We start from the raw sequence: 19,514 nt of genomic DNA, 5'->3' as shown, positions 1-19,514 counted from the left end.
TCTAACATCTATCTGTCCTCTCAGCACCATAGAGCCTTACTTCACACTATCTAACATCTATCTGTCCTCTCAGCACCATAGAGCCTTACTTCACACTGTCTAACATCTATCTGTCCTCTCAGCACCATAGAGCCTTACTTTACACTGTCTAACATCTATCTGTCCTCTCAGCACCATAGAGCCTTACTTCACACTGTCTAACATCTATCTGTCCTCTCAGCACCATAGAGCCTTACTTTACACTGTCTAACATCTATCTGTCCTGTCAGCACCATAGAGCCTTACTTCACACTATCTAACATCTATCTGTCCTCTCAGCACCATAGAGCCTTACTTCACACTATCTAACATCTATCTGTCCTCTCAGCACCATAGAGCCTTACTTCACACTGTCTAACATCTATCTGTCCTCTCAGCACCATAGAGCCTTACTTCACACTGTCTAACATCTATCTGTCCTCTCAGCACCATAGAGCCTTACTTCACACTGTCTAACATCTATCTGTCCTCTCAGCACCATAGAGCCTTACTTCACACTGTCTAACATCTTGGATTATGTCATATATTGTGTTTTTAAAGGGGCAATCTGTTTTTGGCACATCCATGTTTTGACTTTATACCCATTGATTCTTCAAGAATATAACTTATTTTCATACCCCATCGGAACCCACAACAATAATATAAAAGTTTGTTTTACTCCTTTGTTTGTAAACAATGTACTTCTTTAAAAAAAACATGGTTTAAACTGCAGATTGTCCCTTTAAATGGAACTCTGTAAAATCTTTGCACTGATCCCTCTTCTATTACCCCCCACCCCTCTCCCTCTCTCCTTTAGGATGACACTGAGCCCTACTTCATAGGGATCTTCTGTTTTGAGTCAGGTATTAAGATCCTGGCTCTAGGATTTGCCTTCCATAAGAACTCCTACATAAGGAACGGATGGAATGCCATGGACTTCGTAGTAGTATGCACAGGGTGAGTGTTGAGAAAGACACACACGCCCACACACACACCCACCCACACATATACAAAGACACACTCAAACATGAGTGCACACCAGTGTATACACAGTAGCCAGTAGACACAGTACGCCCGCACGCATGCACCCAAACACGCTACACACACATTCACTGAAACAAAAAGCTGCTGTGAACCACGTTGAAAACAAAGACGTTCACTCCGACAAACAGATCATGTGATCACATGCTAGAAAGAGAGAGGGGAGTCATATGTGTGATATGTGTATGTATGTATGTATGTATGTATGTATGTATGTATGTATGTATGTATGTATGTATGTATGTATGTATGTATGTATGTATGTATGTATGTATGTATGTATGTATGTATGTATGTATGTATGTATGTACAGTGGGGCAAAAAGTATTTAGTCAGCCACCAATTGTGCAAGTTCTCCCACTTAAAAAGATGAGAGAGGCCTGTAATTTTCATCATAGGTACACGTCAACTATGACAGACAAAATGAGAAAAAAAATCCAGAAAATCACATTGTAGGATTTTTTATGAATTTATTTGCAAATTGAATGGAAAATAAGTATTTGGTCACCTACAAACAAGCAAGATTTCTGGCTCTCACAGACCTGTAACTTCTTCTTTAAGAGGCTCCTCTGTCCTCCACTCGTTACCTGTATTAATGGCACCTGTTTGAACTTGTTATCAGTATAAAAGACACCTGTCCACAACCTCAAACAGTCACACTCCAAACTCCACTATGGCCAAGACCAAAGAGCTGTCAAAGGACACCAGAAACAAAATTGTAGACCTGCACCAGGCTGGGAAGACTGAATCTGCAATAGGTAAGCAGCTTGGTTTGAAGAAATCAACTGTGGGAGCAATTATTAGGAAATAGAAGACATACAAGACCACTGATAATCTCCCTCGATCTTGGGCTCCACGCAAGATCTCACCCCGTGGGGTCAAAATGATCACAAGAACGGTGAGCAAAAATCCCAGAACCACACGGGGGGACCTAGTGAATGACCTGCAGAGAGCTGGGACCAAAGTAACAAAGCCTACCATCAGTAACACACTACGCCGCCAGGGACTCAAATCCTGCAGTGCCAGACGTGTCCCCCTACTTAAGCCAGTACATGTCCAGGCCCGTCTGAAGTTTGCTAGAGAGCATTTGGATGATCCAGAAGAGGATTGGGAGAATGTCATATGGTCAGATGAAACCAAAATATAACTTTTTGGTAAAAACTCAACTTGTCGTGTTTAGAGGACAAAGAATGCTGAGTTGCATCCAAAGAACACCATACCTACTGTGAAGCATGGGGGTGGAAACATCATGCTTTGGGGCTGTTTTTCTGCAAAGGGACCAGGACAACTGATCCGTGTAAAGGAAAGAATGAATGGGGCCATGTATTGTGAGATTTTGAGTGAAAACCTCCTTCCATCAGCAAGGGCATTGAAGATGAAACGTGGCTGGGTCAAACACACCGCCCGGGCAATGAAGGAGTGGCTTCGTAAGAAGCATTTCAAGGTCCTGGAGTGGCCTCCAGATCTCAACCCCATAGAAAATCTTTGGAGGGAGTTGAAAGTCCGTGTTGCCCAGCGACAGCCCCAAAACATCACTGCTCTAGAGGAGATCTGCATGGAGGAATGGGCCAAAATACCAGCAACAGTGTGTGAAAACCTTGTGAAGACTTACAGAAAACATTTGACCTGTGTCATTGCCAACAAAGGGTGTATCACAAAGTATTGAGATAAACTTTTGTTATTCACCAAATACTTATTTTCCACCATAATTTGCAAATAAATTCATAAAAAATCCTACAATGTGATTTTCTCGATTTTTTTTCTTCTAATTTTGTCTGTCATAGTTGAAGTGTACCTATGATGAAACTTACAGGCCTCTCTCATCTTTTTAAGTGGGAGAACTTGCACAATTGGTGGCTGACTAAATACTTTTTCCCCCACTGTATGTATGTATGTATGTATGTATGTATGTATGTATGTATGTATGTATGTATGTATGTATGTATGTATGTGTGCATGCTAGTGCTCGTGTGTGTGCATGTGTGCCTACGTGCCAATGTGTATGCTTGTGTACATGCAAATGTATTAAAACGTATGAAAATGAATGCACTCACTACTGTAAGTCGCTCTGGATAAGAGCGTCTGATAAGTGACTAAAATTTCTACAAAGAAATTCAAGTGTGTGTGTGTGTGTGTGTGTGTGTGTGTCTGAATGCGTACATGCATTCCTACATGCAACTATGCGTGTGTGTGTGTGTGTGCCGTGTGTGTGTTTAAGTGTGTGTGTGTGTCTCTGCTCTCCCACCTTAGCGAGTGTACTCAGACAGAGACAGGATCACAGCAGCACTGCAGGGAGAGGCAGCCAGGGGAGAGAACAAATGTCACATCAACACTGAGAGAGAGGGCAGGGAGGATGAGAGTGGGAGGAGGGATGAGAGGGGAGGGGGAGAGAGAGAGAGAGAAATCAAGAGAGAGGGTAGGAGGGGGAGTGAGAGAGAGAAAGGGGGAGAGGGGGAATTCATGAGGAAAAAGGAAATGGAGTAAACAATGCATGGAGAGAATGAAGAGAGGAGAGGACACAGGAGACATGCACGCCTCTCTCCTCCCACCATCCCTATGACTTCCTCTCCTCTCTCTCCCTCTCTCTCTCTCTCTTTCTCTCTCTTTCTCTCTCTCTCTCTAGACCGACATGTCCTCCAGCTGTGGGCTGAGTGCTCTGTGTGCGTGACAGACTCTCTCATCCTCTTTTCCCCTGTTCCTCTCTCCCTCTTTCTTTTACTCCTCTTTACCTGTTTTGCTATGCCTCTGTCATCCCCTCTTTTTACTCTCGCCCTCTCCATCTCTCTATCCCTCTGCTCCTGTATCATTGTAGTTCTCTCTCTCTCTCTATTTTGTCTCTTTCTCTCCCTATTCATCAGTTAATTTCTTTCCATCTCTCTCCCCTCTCTCCATCCATTATTGCATCCCTGTCATTCCCAATCTTTTTTTAAAGCTTCCTTCCTCATTCCTTACTTTCCTGTGTACTCTTTCCTTACAGTAACAGACAGACAGAGTTGTGTGTGAGAGAGATATCTCATTTGAATATAATATCAATCCATAGGTCCAATAGGTTTTAGTGTGTAGGCATGTGTAGATGTTCTGTGTATAGGTGTGTTTGTGTGGGTATTTGTTTATACTAAAGGGTCAGTGGCTGGGTTTCTCTCTGTCTCTGTCTCTCTCTCTCTCTCTCTCTCTCTCTGTCTCTATATCTGTCTCTCTCTCTCTCTCTCTCTCTCTCTCAGTGTGTGTTACAGTACTGTATAGCTAGTCATTGAGGAGCTAGTGAGTTGTACTCAAACTGACAGTCTGTCTCTATGACTTAATAGGCCTGACTATGAAACCTGCTCTGTCCTAACATACTTAAGTCTGAGAGAGAGAGAGAGAGAGAGAGAGAGAGAGAGAGAGAGAGAGAGAGAGAGAGAGAGAGAGAGAGAGAGAGAGAGAGAGAGAGGATAGTGGAAATGAGTTAGTCAGTAACAGAAGAAGAGAGGGATAAGCTTAGCCTAGTGATTAGAGGTAGGTAGCCTAGTGGTTAGAGGCAGGTAGCCTAGTGGTCAGAGGCAGGTAGCCTAGTGATTAGAGGCGGGTAGCCTAGTGGTTAGAGGCGGGTAGCCTAGTGGTTAGAGGCGGGTAGCCTAGTGGTAAGAGGCGTGTAGCCTATTTGTTAGAGGCAGGTAGCCTAGTGGTTAGAGGCAGGTAGCCTAGTGGTTAGAGCAGGTAGTCTAGTGGTTAGAGTGTTGGGCCAATAACCGAAAGATTGCTAGATCGAATCCCCGAGCTAACAAGGTACAAATCTGTCATTCTGCCCCTGAACAAGGCAGTTAACTCACTGTTCCTAGGTCGTCATTGTAAATAAGAATTTGTTCTTAACTGACTTGCCTAGTTAAATAAAGGTTAAATAAAATAAAGAAAAAATACTGAGGGAAGGCAAAATGGGGGCAGGAAAATGGTTGCCTGTGTTATTACTGTATGCATGTGTATTTGACTGTGTGTGTAGCAATATAAAGAGAGAGGTATTTTAAGACCAGTTTCTGAAAAGAGGAGGTAAAAACCAGTTGGGATATGCAGGCTGGCTGGAGCAGAGAGATATTGAATAAAGAGGGAGTGAAATGTAGTGAGAGCAGGAAAGAGAGAGAAAGGGGAAAGATGGTGGCAATGGCTGACTGTGTGAAAGCCATGTCATCCTGTGTGCGTCTCTCAGATCCCTCAGGCGTCACTGAGAGAGAGAGAGAGAGAGACAGAGGAGAGAGAGACAGAGAGAGAGAGAGACACAGAGAGAGAGAGGCACACACAGAGAAAGAGAGAGAGAAAGGGGAGAGGAGGGGTAGATAAGTGTAACTGTTGAAGCAATATACTTATAAAGAGAGATGGAGCTAGGTTTGTACAATAGTTGTGGGAGGAGAGAGAAGGGAAAACCAAAAGGGGAAGGCAGATACATACACTACATTACCAAAAGTATGTGGACACTTGCTCGTTGAACGTCTCATTCCAAAATCATGGGCATTAATATGGAGTTGGTCCCCTCTTTGCTGCTACAACAGCCTCCACTCTTCTGGGAAGGCTTTCCACTAGATGTTGGAACATTGCTGCGGGGACATGCTTCCATTCAGCTACAAGAGCATTAGTGAGGTCAGGCACTGATGTTGGGCGATTAGGCCTGGCTCACAGTTGGCGTTCCAATTCATCCCAAAGGTGTTTGATGAGGTTGAGGTCAGGGCTTGCAGGCCAGTCAAGTTCTTCCACACCGATCTCAAAAAACAATTTCTGTAACAACCTCGCTTTGTGCACGGGGGCATTGTCATGCTTAAACAGGAAAGGGCCTTCCCCAAACTGTTGCCACAAAGTTGGAAGCACAACATTGTCTAGAATGTCATTGTATGCTGTAGTGTTAAAATTTCCCTTCACTGGAACTAAGGAGCCTAGCCAAACCATGAAAAACAGCCTCAGACCATTATTCATCTTCCACCAAACTTTACAGTTGGCACTATGCATTGGAGTAGGTAGCATTCTCCTAGCATCCACCAAGCCCAGATTTGTCCATCGGACTGCCAAATGGTGAAGCGCGATTCATCACTCCAGAGAACGCGTTTTCACTGCTCCAGAGTCCAATGGCGGCGAGCTTTACACCACTCCAGGCAACGCTTAGCATTTCACTTGATGATCTTAGGCTAGTGTGTGGCTCCTCGCCCATGGAAACCCATTTCATGAAGCTCCCAACTACAGTGCCTTGCAAAAGTACTCACCTCCTTGGTGTTTTTCCTATTTTGTTGCATTACAGCCTGTAATTTAAATGTATTTTTATTTGGATTTCATGTAATGGACATACACAAAATAGTCCAAATTGGGGAAGTGATTTGAAAAAAACACGTTTGATGTTCGCCAAAAGACATGTGGGAGACTCCCCAAACATATGGAAGAAGGTACTCTGGTCAGATGAGATTGCCATCAAGGAAAACGCTATGTCTGGCGCAAACCCAACACCTCCCATCACCCCGAGAACACCATCCCCACAGTGAAGCATGGTGGTGGCAGCATCATGCTGTCGGGATGTTTTTCATTGGCAGGGACTGGGAAACTGGTCAGAATGGAAGGAATGATGGATGGCACTAAATTCAGGGAAATTCTTGATGGAAACCTTTTTCAGTCTTCCAGAGATTTGAGACTGGGACAGAGGTTCACCTTCCAGCAGGACAATGAGCCTAAGCATACTGCTAAAGCAACACTCGAGTGGTTTAAGGAGAAACATTTAAATGTCTTGGAATGACCTAGTCAAAACCCAGACCTCAATCCAATTGAGAATCTGTGGTATGACTTAAAGATTGCTGTACACCAGCGGAACCCATCCAACTTGAAGAATCTGGAGAAGTTTTGCCTTGAAGAATGGGCAAAAATCCCAGTGGCTAGATGTGCCAAGCTTATAGAGACATACCCCAAGAGACTTGCAGCTGTAATTGCTGCAAAAGGTGGCTCTACACAGTATTGACTTTGGGGGGGGGAGTGAATAGTTACGCACGCTCAAGTTTAGAGTTTTTTTTTGTTGTTTCACAATAAAAAATATTTTGAGTCTTCAAAGTGGTAGGCATGTTGTGTAAATCAAATGATACAAACCCCCAAACAATTTATACTAATTCCAGGTTGTAAGGCAATAAAATAGGAAAAATGCCAAGGGCGGTGAATACTTTCGCAAGCCACTGTAACAGTTCTTGTGCTGACGTCGTTTCCAGAGGCAGTTTGAAACTCGGTAGTGAGTGTTTGCAACCAATAAAATCATATTTTTATGCGCTACGCCTTTCAGCACTCGGCGGTCCCGTTCTGTGAGCTTGTGTGGCCTTCTACTTCGCGGCTGAGCCGTTGTTGCTCCAAGACGTTTCCACTTCACAATAACAGCACTTACAGTAGACCGGGGCAGCTCTAGCAGGTCAGAAATTTTATGAACTGACTTGTGCGAAAGGTAGCATCCTATGACGGTGCCACGTTGAAAGTCAATGAGTTCCTCAGCAAAGCCATTGTTTGTCTTTGGAGATTGCATGGCTGTGTGCTCGATTTTATACACCTGTCAGCAACGGGTGGTGCTGAAATAGACAAATCCACTAATAGTAGTGTATGTCTATGTATATGTTGTAAAGGGAGTAGGAAAGGAGAGTGCATGAAAGGAAGAGAAATCATGAAATAGAGGGAGAAGAGAAAATAGAGTGAAAAGAGAAAGGATAGAAAGAGAACTATGAAAGAAAGAGATGGAGCAAGTTACTGAGAGAAAGTGAGTGAGAAAGAGAAAGAGAGAGAGAGAGAGAGGAGGAGCGGAGCAAGCGAATGAGAGAGAGAGAGTGTGTGTCCTGCTGCAGTAACCTGTTTTTAGCTGCTGCAGATGATCAATCACCCAGTACAGCCTTGAGACACAGGAACTCTGCCCCTCTCTCTCTGTCTGTCACTCTCTGTCCCTCTCGTTCGCTCTCCCCCTCTCTCTCTGTCTGTCACTCTCTGTCCCTCTCGTTCGCTCTCTCACTCTCCTCTTCCTCTTGCTCTCTCTCTACCTCTCTTCTCTCTCTATCTCAACCTTTTTCTCTGTCTCTCTGTCTCTATAACTCTTTCTATCTCATTCTCTCTTTCTCTCTTTTTGTCTCTCTCTCTTTCATTCATTTTTCTCACACACATACACACACGCTTCACACTTATACACAGATGGCACACACACATACACTGCTCCCAGCTGTGGTCTCTATGGTTAGCTCCTTTTGAATGGCGATTTTTCTTTTAGAAGTGTGGCTCTTTGAAGATGAAAAGCTACTGTCCTTTCTACCCACCTCTGCCCTGACACTTTGATACTACAATGACCAGGGGATGCATACATGCACACACAATAAACATTTACACTTCAAATACATGCTCACTTTTTCTTCACACACCTATAAACCATCTTCTTCTCAGCATATATACTGACACACATTGCCAAACAACATACTTAATCCACATGCAGTATATGACTGTACAGGAAGAAAGAAAGAAATAAAGAAAGAAAGAAAGAAAGAAAGAAAGAAGGAAAGAAAGAAAGAAAGAAAGAAAGAAAGAAAGAAAGAAAGAAAGAAAGAAAGAAAGAAAGAAAGAAAGAAAGAAAGAAAGAAAGAAAGAAAAAGTAAGAAGGAGGGAGGGATGGAGGGAATATGATAGGCTCATATATTTTCTCATCGCCATAATGGCCAAGGAAAGAATTGTGAGGATATCTGGTCCTAGATCTGTGGATAAGGCCATGTAACCGTGGTCTATGGTAGTGGCCGTGTCTAAATACTTATACTTGCGTAGAATAGAACGTTTTATATGTGACATTTCTGAACTGTAGTATGCTTTAAATGCCAGGATGTAATACTGATTTAGGCTTTTCATCTAGTAGAATTGGATGCCCTCCACTGAGGAAGAGACTGGTCTTTCCAGACCCAGTGTGATTGAGAACAGCTGATAATCACGTAAGATGCCTTGCTGTACCAAACTGAATGAATCAACGTAATTGAGCATTAGATGACAGATTCTAAGGATGGATGACCTAGAACGTTGATATTTGTTGCTGACTGCATTTGTTTTTACTAAACAGTACGTTCTAAATAGTATGTAGCATGATATGTACACAACATGTAGGTTTTGTATGCAAGTTAGATTTTGGACACGGCCATTGAGTTCTATCCGTAGTAGAACAGTGAGGAGAACAGTGAGGAGCTGTCCACGGTAGAACAGTGTGGAGAACAGTGAGGAGCTGTCCACGGTAGAACAGTGTGGAGAACTGTGAGGAGCTGTCCACGGTAGAACAGTGTGGAGAACAGTGAGGAGCTGTCCACTGTAGAACAGTGTGGAGAACTGTGAGGAGCTGTCCACGGTAGAACAGTGTGGAGAACAGTGAGGAGCTGTCCACGGTAGAACAGTGTGGAGAACAGTGAGGAGCTGTCCACGGTAGAACAGTGTGGAGAACTGTGAGGAGCTGTCCATTGTAGAACAGTGTGGAGAACTGTGAGGAGCTGTCCATTGTAGAACAGTGTGGAGAACTGTGAGGAGCTGTCCACGGTAGAACAGTGTGGAGAACAGTGAGGAGCTATCCATTGTAGAACAGTGTGCAGAACTGTGAGGAGCTTTCCACGGTAGAACAGTGTGGAGAACTGTGAGGAGCTGTCCATTGTAGAACAGTGTGCAGAACTGTGAGGAGCTTTCCACGGTAGAACAGTGTGGAGAACTGTGAGGAGCTGTCCACTGTAGAACAGTGTGGAGAACTGTGAGGAGCTGTCCATTGTAGAACAGTGTGGAGAACAGTGTGGAGAACTGTGAGGAGCTGTCCATTGTAGAACAGTGTGGAGAACTGTGAGGAGCTGTCCATTGTAGAACAGTGTGGAGAACTGTGAGGAGCTGTCCACGGTAGGACAGTGTGGAGAACTGTGAGGAGCTGTCCATTGTAGAACAGTGTGGAGAACTGTGAGGAGCTGTCCATTGTAGAACAGTGTGGAGAACTGTGAGGAGCTGTCCATTGTAGAACAGTGTGGAGAACTGTGAGGAGCTGTCCATTGTAGAACAGTGTGGAGAACTGTGAGGAGCTGTCCATTGTAGAACAGTGTGGAGAACTGTGAGGAGCTGTCCATTGTAGAACAGTGTGGAGAACTGTGAGGAGCTGTCCATTGTAGAACAGTGTGGAGAACTGTGAGGAGCTGTCCATTGTAGAACAGTGTGGAGAACTGTGAGGAGCTGTCCACGGTAGAACAGTGTGGGAAACATTGAAGAGCTCTTTTGGGTAAAAAAGGGTCATTGTCTCAGGTAAAGTCTTGCCTGAGTTGAACCTCTCTCTAAAATATATTTTAACGGCTCAAGCCTTGGTTCCAGACTGTCAAACTCAAGATTAGCTGGCCACTCTTTCCTCATGCTGTGTGTGCAAAATTGTGCCTCCACAAGCCAGATTCTTACAACATTTACTTCTCAGACAGACTTGCTTAAAGCCTTGACATTATTCTAACCTCTGACTTGTTTTGTGTATCTGTCAGATGATGTGACATACAGTATAAGAAAGATCAGGAAACTATTTTTATTTGAGCCTATCATATTTCCTGGAGTGGTTGAAAAATGAGTTTTCATGACTCCAACCTAAGTGTATGTAAACTTCCGACTTCAACTGTATGTATGTATGTATGCATGTATATGTGTGTGTGTGTGTGTGTGTGTGTGTGTGTGTGTGTGTGTGTGTGTGTGTGTGTGTGTGTGTGTGTGTGTGTGTGTGTGTGTGTGTGTGTGTGTGTGTATGGGAGGGAGTGTATGTGTGTGCGTGTTTTCATGCGTGTGTGTTCATCAGGGTAGAAACCGAGGATTTTCATAGGTAGCTAGTTCGTATGACCTAAATACTAGTGTGCATTCTTGCATATAAATGTATGTGCACTCAAATGGTTCCAAGCTGAAACTGTATGTATGTGCAGCTTATAAATGTGTGCGTGTGTGTGTGTGCATGCTTGTGTGGGTGTGTGTGCTTTGGGTGTATGTGCTGGCTTGTGTGTGTATTATTTACATGCATGTGTGTGTTTCACTATACAACTGAGGATATTAGAAGAAAAAAAAACATATCAATCAAGCTTCCCTTGGCCCGGTTACCACGGTGATGCAAAGATTCTAGCAAGGAGCCAAGGTTTCTGTTGCCATGGAAACAGTTATGAATGAGAAGGGCTTCAGTAACCGTGGAAACGGTGTGAATGAGCCTTGTTGCTTTGATGATAAATTCTGTAAAGGTGGACAGACCTGGTGGGGTTGAGGAGCTGTTGGTGCAGGACTGCCATCTTCATCTTCTTCATCATCATCATTGTCTTCTTCTTGCACACACATGCACACACACACATATACACTCTTGACAGTTTCCTGTGAGGCAGATTGGCAACTAACTCCCAGTAGATTTCTCTCCTGTCGGCACTGTTAACACTATCCCCTACATACACACGCGCAGACACACGCGCAGACACACACACACACACACACACACACACACACACACACACACACACACACACACACACACACACACACACACACACACACACACACTTTTTCTCCCTCCACACACACACCTGCGTTGTCAGTGTGAATCCCTCACTTTAACCCCAATATCCCATCTTGTCTTCAGCGCAGGACCTCCCAGGCTGACAAACCAGCACCTCGTCCTTCCTTCCCTGTCTCTCTCCCTCATTCTCACTTCCCTTTACCTCCTCTTCTGATTGGACAGTCTCTGTATCCCCGGCTGTCATCAGGGCTAGCGATTTCTAACTCCCATAGCATCCCTCTACGTATCTAGCACAGGAAGATAGCTTAATTGCCCCTGAGGGGATAAATATAGTTATATAGAATTGAAATCCCATAGCAAGTACTTGCCTTGTAGCACAGATAGTAACTCCCATAGTATTTACCTGTGTTCCTAGCACAGATAGCTAACTCCCATAGTATTTACCTGTATTCCTAGCACAGATAGCTAACTCCCTTAGTATTTACCTGTGTTCCTAGCACAGATAGCTAACTCCCTTAGTATTTACCTGTGTTCCTAGCACAGATAGCTACCTCCCATAGTATTTACCTGTGTTCCTAGCACAGATAGCTACCTCCCATAGTATTTACCTGTGTTTCTAGCACAGATAGCTACCTCCCATAGTATTTACCTGTGTTCCTAGCACAGATAGCTAACTCCCATAGTATTTACCTGTGTTCCTAGCACAGATAGCTAACTCCCATAGTATTTACCTGTGTTCCTAGCACAGATAGCTAACTCCCATAGTATTTACCTGTGTTCCTAGCACAGATAGCTAACTCCCATAGTATTTACCTGTGTTCCTAGCACAGATAGCTAACTCCCATAGTATTTACCTGTGTTCCTAGCACAGATAGCTAACTCCCATAGTATTTACCTGTGTTCCTAGCACAGATAGCTAACTCCCATAGTATTTAACTGTGTTCCTAGCACATATAGCTAACTCCCATAGTATTTACTTGTGTTCCTAGCACAGTTTTATTATTTTATTTTATATTATTTAACCTTTATTTACCTAGGCAATCAGTTAAGAACAAATTCTTATTTACAATGACGGCATACCCGGACGACGCTGGGCCAATTGTGCACTGCCCTGTGGGACTCCCAATCACGGCCGGTTGTGATACAGCCTGGAATCAAACCAGGGTCTGTAGTGATGCCTCTAGCACTGAGATGCAGTGCCTTAGACCGCTGCGCCACTCGGGAGCAGATAGCTAACTCCCATAGGATTTACCTGCGTTCCTAGCGCAGATAGCTAACTCCCATAGGATTTACCTGCGTTCCTAGCGCAGATAGCTAACTCCCATAGTATTTACCCGCGTTCCTAGTGCAGATAGCTAACTCCAGAACATAGTCAGTCACACCAGCCTCTCTGGTGAAGCTATTAAGCTAAAAGTGTGTGTTAGTCGTTAAGCACAGAGCTTCCTAAACTGGGCTCTGTGGACTCACTGTTGTTCCTCAACCAGACACCCCACCAGGCCTCGGTGGGAAGGCTTTCAACGATGTGTCATTCAGATTATATTACACTGACACATCATCATTCCCTAGTGTTTAGGTGTGCTGTCAGACTAACGGTGGGCCCCTGAGACTCTCCTGTGTTGTAGTGGTCCATGTGGAGGGGAGAGACACCTATTGAGTAGTGATGTGCAGTTTGCGAATTATTCATTCTTTTTGAATGACCCTTTTTAATGCCTCTAGAGTCATGATTCATTTTTCTGAGTGACTTGTTTGTTTTAGTTGTTTGTTTGACCTGTTGACTCCAATGCAATGAGTCCTACAGCAGGATTGATGCACGCTCTTCCGGCTCAGCGGCTCCAGAGACAAACAGCTGATCATGATGCAGGCATTGTTTCAAACTGATAATATATCACATGGTGCAAGAATGAATACAATGAATTGATTATTGAATGTTATGATGGACACAGCTTCATAGAACCAAAACTACAAAGCTGCTCAAAGCAAACTCGAACTCGAGAATGAATCATTTGGGGACCTGCAGTTCGCGATCGACATTGTGCTTATCACGGCAGTCAAGCAATGCATTCCACCAAGAGTCGAATGCACAGGTGCAACAGGATCAGCCAGTTAAACTGTTGGAAAAGGACTATTGGAAAACGTTGATGATTCCCAGTCAGCCAGAGAGAACTGGAAGTCAGACAACGTGAGAGAACATCCTCTCCTTCACACACAAACACTCCTCCTCACCAACACACACACTTCTTCACAGACACACACACACACACACACACACACACACACACACACACACACACACACACACACACACACACACACACACACACACACACACACACACACACACACACACACACACACACTTATCTTTCTGTCCCTCTCAGTTTTTCCTACACAATGTGTGTGTGTGTCTGTGTGTGTGTCTTTTTGTGTGTGTGTGTGCGTGTGTGTGCATGTTTGTGTGTGTGCATGTGTGTGTGCATGCGTGCATAAATGTTTGTGTGTGTGTGTGTATAGTGAGGTACAGATAGAGTCCTGATGAGTTGGCAGTGGCCATGGCTCTCAGACAGAGTTTATACATAGGAGGAATAAAGATGTGGAACAAATGAGCCAGTCAACAACTCTCAATCATACAGCCTGTGCTATCTCTCTCTTTCTCTCTCTCTCTCTCTCTTTCTCTCTCTCTCTCTTTCTCTTTCTCTCTCTTTTTCTCTCTCTTTTTCTCTCTCTCTCAATTCAATTCAATTCAAGGGGCTTTATTGGCATGGGAAACATATGTTTACATTGCCAAAGCAAGTGAAATAGATAATAAACAAAAGTGAAATAAACAATAACAAATGAACACTAAACATGACACTTCCAAAAGTTCCAAAAGAATAAAGACATTTCAAATGTCATATTATGTATATATACAGGTTTTTAATGATGTGCAAATAGTTCAAATACAAAAAGGAAAGTAAATAAACATAAATATTGGTTGTATTTACAATGGTGTTTGTTCATCACTGGTTGCCCTTCTCTTGTAGCAACAGGTCACAAATCTTGCTGCTGTGATGGCACACTGTGGCATTTCACCCAATAGATATGCGAGTTTCTTAAAATTGGATTTGTTTTCAAATTCTTTATGGGGCTGTGTAATCTGAGGGAAATATGTGTCTCTAATATGGTCATACATTTGGCAAGAGGTTAGGAAGTTCAGCTCAGTTTCCACCTCATTTTGAGGGCAGTGCACACAGCCTGTCTTCTCTTGAGTGCCAGGTCAGTCTTCAGCTGCCTTTCTCACTAGCAAGGCTTTGCTTACTGAGTCTGTAAATAGATCTCCTTCATTTTGGGTCAGTCACAGTGGTCAGGTATTCTGCCACTGTATGCTCTCTGTTTAGGGCCAAATAGCATTCTAGTTTGCTCTGTTTTTCTGTAAATTCTTTCCAATGTGTCAAGTAATTATCTTTTTGTTTTCTCATGATATGGTTGCTCTTTCTCTCTCTCTCTCTCTCTCTCTCTCTCTCTCTCTCTCTCTGTCTCTCTCTCTCTCTCTCTCTCTCTCTCTCTCTCTCTCTCTCTCTCTCTCTCTCTCTCTCTCTCTCTCTATCGACTTCCCTGTCCATCTGTTGATTGACTCGTGGCTCATTCATGCGTTCACATTATTGACTTACTCATTCACTCGCTGAAAGTCTTCTTCTTATCCAAGTGATTAGTGTAAATGATTAACAGATGATGTCACTAAAACCCCCGGCAACCGACACACATTGATTGGCTGATGCTACAAATGTTCCTAAAAACATTCAAATACTCTAATTATTCCTTCTCTTTATTTTCCCTCTTCCCTCTGTCTCGCTCTCTCCCTCTCTCCACCTCCTCTCTCTCTCTGCTTCATCTCTCTCTGTAGGATCCTGTCTACAGTGGGATCGGACTTCGATTTGCGGACTCTGAGAGCGGTCCGTGTGCTGAGACCCCTCAAACTGGTGTCTGGGATACCCAGTAAGTCTTGGGACATATGGGGGTGTGGGACGGAGAGAACGACTAGCTACATCCCTAATAGTCTTATTTCATCTGATACCATAAGAGGAGGGGAGGGGGAGGACAGTTCTGATTAAGTTACATCATTTTTATAGGGATTTTGGGATGTAGGTCAGAGTTTTTTTTACTTTGTCTGTTGTTTCTGTTCTTAAACGATGTGCGCTGTCTCCCCCAGGCCTCCAGGTGGTCCTCAAGTCCATCATGAAGGCTATGATCCCACTGCTGCAGATCGGCCTGTTGCTATTCTTCGCCATCCTCATGTTCGCTATCATCGGCCTGGAGTTCTACATGGGCAAATTCCATACTACCTGCTTCGACATTCACACAGGTAAGTCGGTCAGTCAGTTGGTCGGTCAGTCGATTGGTCGGTCAGTCGGTCGGTCGGCCAGAAGGTCGTGGGTCGGTTGGTTGGATAGTCAGACAGTCAGTCAGTTAATCAGTCAGTCAGTCAGCATGCCAGTCAGTCTGCTAGTCAGTCTGCCAGTCAGTCAGTCAGTCAGTCAATCAGTTAGTCAGTCAGTATGACAGTAAGCCAATATGTCAGTCAGTCAGTCTGCCAGTCAGTCACCCAGTCAGTATGTGCCAGTCAGCATACCAGCCAGGCAGTATGCCAGTCATTCTACCAGTCATTGCCAGTCATTCTACCAGTTAGTCAGTCAGCCAGTCAGTCGCCAGTCAGTCAGTCAGTTAGTCAGTCACTATGCCAGTTAAATCAGTGACAAAACGACTGTCAATTCAATATGAATCAAAGAAGATCTAGCTCTTAAATAACATGTTGATCCCCAAACTCTCTGTACCCCTGTAGATGAGATTCGCGAGGAGTTTCCGTGTGGGACCGAAGCCCCGTCGAGACTATGTCCAAACGGGACCACGTGTCGAAAGTATTGGCTGGGGCCTAACTACGGCATCACCCAGTTTGACAACATCCTGTTTGCCGTGCTCACAGTCTTCCAATGTATTACCATGGAGGGATGGACTGACCTGCTCTACTATGTGAGTTACGGTACTTCACATCACAGTGGTTCTGTATTAGAGGTATTATGGTATTTAACTGATGGTTAAAGAGCTGGACTATTATGTGAGTTACTGTAGAGTTGGATTAGGGTTTGAGATCAGGTTTGGTTTTGGGTTTAAGATCAGGAGTTTGGGTTTGGTTTTAGGTTTGGGTTTGGCTTGAGATTGGGTTTGGTTCAGTGTTTGTGTTTGTGTTTGGGATTGGATTCAGGATTGGTTTGGGGTTTGAGATCGGGATTAGGTTTAGTCTTCGGTTTGGGTTTGAGATTGGGTTCAAGTTTCGTTTTTGGTTTCGGTTCGAATTGAGGCAGGATAAGCTGATCCTAAATCTGTGGGGCAACTACAACCTGGATAATAGATTTCTATGGTATTTACTAGTAAATTACATGGTAAATACCCACCAATTCATACAATACATGTTTCACTGCTATACAAATATGCCCATAGCATTTACTGATATACTGTATTGTGTGCCCATACCTAAGACACAGTGAAAAGTGCCCTGCTGCCAGTGGCAATGGTTGCTATGGCGACAGAGAGGTGGATGAGGGTAGTGGGGGAATGTGAGTGTAGTCCCATCCACAGCAGTCTCTATGGGCCCATATTCAATACTCCCCCTTCCCTCTCTTCCCCCTCTTCTCTTTCCCACACCTCTCTCTTTCCTCGCTCTCTCTGCTTCCTTAATCTGTCTCTCCATCTACATTCCTCTTTGCTTCTTCCTACTCCCCCCACCTCACCACACCCAATTACTCACTGTCTCTCTCCCCCCCGTCAGCCTCCCCCTTTCTCCCTTCCTCTTCACCCCCCTCCCCCTTTGCCCCACCCTCTTCCCTTCTTCTCTCTCCTCCATCAGTCTCACTCGGTGGCGGTGCTACTCTATATTTAACAGGGCTGTTCAGTCAGAGTTATTCTTGCAGCTGCTGAGGAAGAAAGTGCTGAAAGTTTAATGGCTAAAAAGGCTGCAGTACATTCAGTACAGCAACAGCAGCCACGCCCACAGACTTAGGGAGGGAGGGAGGGAGGGAGGGAGGGAGGGAGGGAGGGAGGGAGGGAGGGAGGGAGGGAGGGAGGGAGGGAGGGAGGGAGGGAGGGAGAAAGAGCGTTACATTCTGTGATGGACTCTGTTTAGGGGGAAATACAGCAAGATGGGGAGGGATGGGAGAGATAGAGAAAGGGGGGTTGGAGAGAGAAGGGAAATGGAGGTTGAGAGAGGGAGAGAAAGGGGGGTTGGAGAGAGAAGGGAAATGGAGGTTGAGAGAGGGAGAGAAAGGGGGGTTGGAGAGAGAAGGGAAATGGAGGTTGAGAGCAGGAGAGAAAGGGTGAGGGAAAAAGAGAGAGGAAGAGCGTTACATTCTGTGCAGCTGAACTGTTTAAATGGCAGATACTCTGGACACTATACTGCATAAAATGATGTCCTAATTATCCCTGTATTGTGGTGACCCCAACCCAGTTCATGAAAAGGTCCTGAAATGGTCTGCTATTTTTTGGCTTTATAAAATCTACTTCTCAGAGTAACCTCTCTAGTCAAACAAGGGAAAGATGATTTACTAGATCAAAATATGTGTGTGTGTGTGTGTGTGTGTGTGTGTGTGTGTGTGTGTGTGTGTGTGTGTGTGTGTGTGTGTGTGTGTGTGTGTGTGTGTGTGTGTGTGTGTGTGTGTGTGTGTGTGTGTGTGTGTGTGTGTGTGTGTGTGTGTGTTTGCAGAGCAACGATGCCTCAGGGAGTGCGTGGAACTGGATGTACTTCATTCCCCTCATCATCATCGGCTCTTTCTTCATGTTGAACCTGGTCCTGGGTGTACTGTCTGGGTAAGTGTGTGCGTGTGTGTGTGTGCACGCATGTGTGTGTGTGGGAGAGTGTGTGTTTAGGCGCACGTGCGTGTGTGTGTGGGACATGTGTGTGTGTGTGTGTGTGCGTGTGTGTGTATACAATATGTCTGTGTATATGTCATTGTATAGATCTATATGTGTGTTTCAGATGATATGTGTGTGTTGATATGTGGGTGTGTGTGTGTGTGTGTGTGTGTGTGTGTGTGTGTGTGTGTGTGTGTGTGTGTGTGTGTGTGTGTGTGTGTGTGTGTGTGTGTGTGTGTGTGTCGACCACAGGGAGTTTGCCAAAGAGAGAGAGCGAGTGGAGAACAGGAGTGAGTTTCTGAAGCTGAGGAGACAGCAGCAGATAGAGAGAGAGCTCAATGGATACCTGGAGTGGATTTGTAAAGCAGGTACATTATCATCATATAGAACTACACACAAAACATACTTGGAACCCTATGTTACATATTTATGTTATATATGTTATATATTTATGTTATATATGTTATGTTATGTATGTTATATACTGCTCAAAAAAATAAAGGGAACACTTAAACAACACATCCTAGATCTGAATGAAAGAAATAATCTTATTAAATACTTTTTTCTTTACATAGTTGAATGTGCTGACAACAAAATCACACAAAAATAATCAATGGAAATCCAATTTATCAACCCATGGAGGTCTGGATTTGGAGTCACACTCAAAATTAAATTGGAAAACCTCACTACAGGCTGATCCAACTTTGATGTAATGTTCTTAAAACAAGTCAAAATGAGGCTCAGTAGTGTGTGTGGCCTCCATGTGTCTGTATGACCTCCCTACAACGCCTGGGCATGCTCCTGATGAGGTGGCGGATGGTCTCCTGAGGGATCTCCTCCCAGACCTGGACTAAAGCATCCGCCAACTCCTGGACAGTCTGTGGTGCAACGTGGCGTTGGTGGATCGAGCGAGACATGATGTCCCAGATGTGCTCAATTGGATTCAGGTCTGGGGAACGGGCGGGCCAGTCCATAGCGTCAATGCCTTCCACTTGCAGGAACTGCTGACACACTCCAGCCACATGAGGCCTAGCATTGTCTTGCATTAGGAGGAACCCAGGGCCAACCGCACCAGCATATGATCTCACAA

The 19,514-nt window shown here is 44.4% G+C and overlaps 1 protein-coding gene across 30 annotated transcripts in view; it reads left to right on the top strand.

Moving 5' to 3' along the window:
* The window catches only part of LOC106606768 (voltage-dependent P/Q-type calcium channel subunit alpha-1A), a 137,065-nt gene that overhangs the window by 27,593 nt on the left and 89,958 nt on the right, over positions 1-19,514 (top strand). For all 30 annotated transcript variants that reach the window (XM_045715450.1, XM_045715461.1, XM_045715456.1 and 27 more), the window contains exons 3-8: positions 836-975; positions 15,426-15,517; positions 15,732-15,884; positions 16,362-16,549; positions 18,276-18,379; positions 18,677-18,792. In XM_045715450.1, the coding sequence (XP_045571406.1) occupies positions 836-975; positions 15,426-15,517; positions 15,732-15,884; positions 16,362-16,549; positions 18,276-18,379; positions 18,677-18,792 (793 nt within the window). The remainder of the gene's footprint in view (positions 1-835; positions 976-15,425; positions 15,518-15,731; positions 15,885-16,361; positions 16,550-18,275; positions 18,380-18,676; positions 18,793-19,514) is intronic.

The sequence above is a fragment of the Salmo salar genome, chromosome ssa03 (genome assembly GCF_905237065.1).
Source record: "Salmo salar chromosome ssa03, Ssal_v3.1, whole genome shotgun sequence".
NCBI classification, from domain to species: domain Eukaryota; kingdom Metazoa; phylum Chordata; class Actinopteri; order Salmoniformes; family Salmonidae; genus Salmo; species Salmo salar.
The sequence above is the reverse complement of the archived record's forward strand: the minus strand, read 5'-3'. Positions and strand labels throughout refer to the sequence as shown.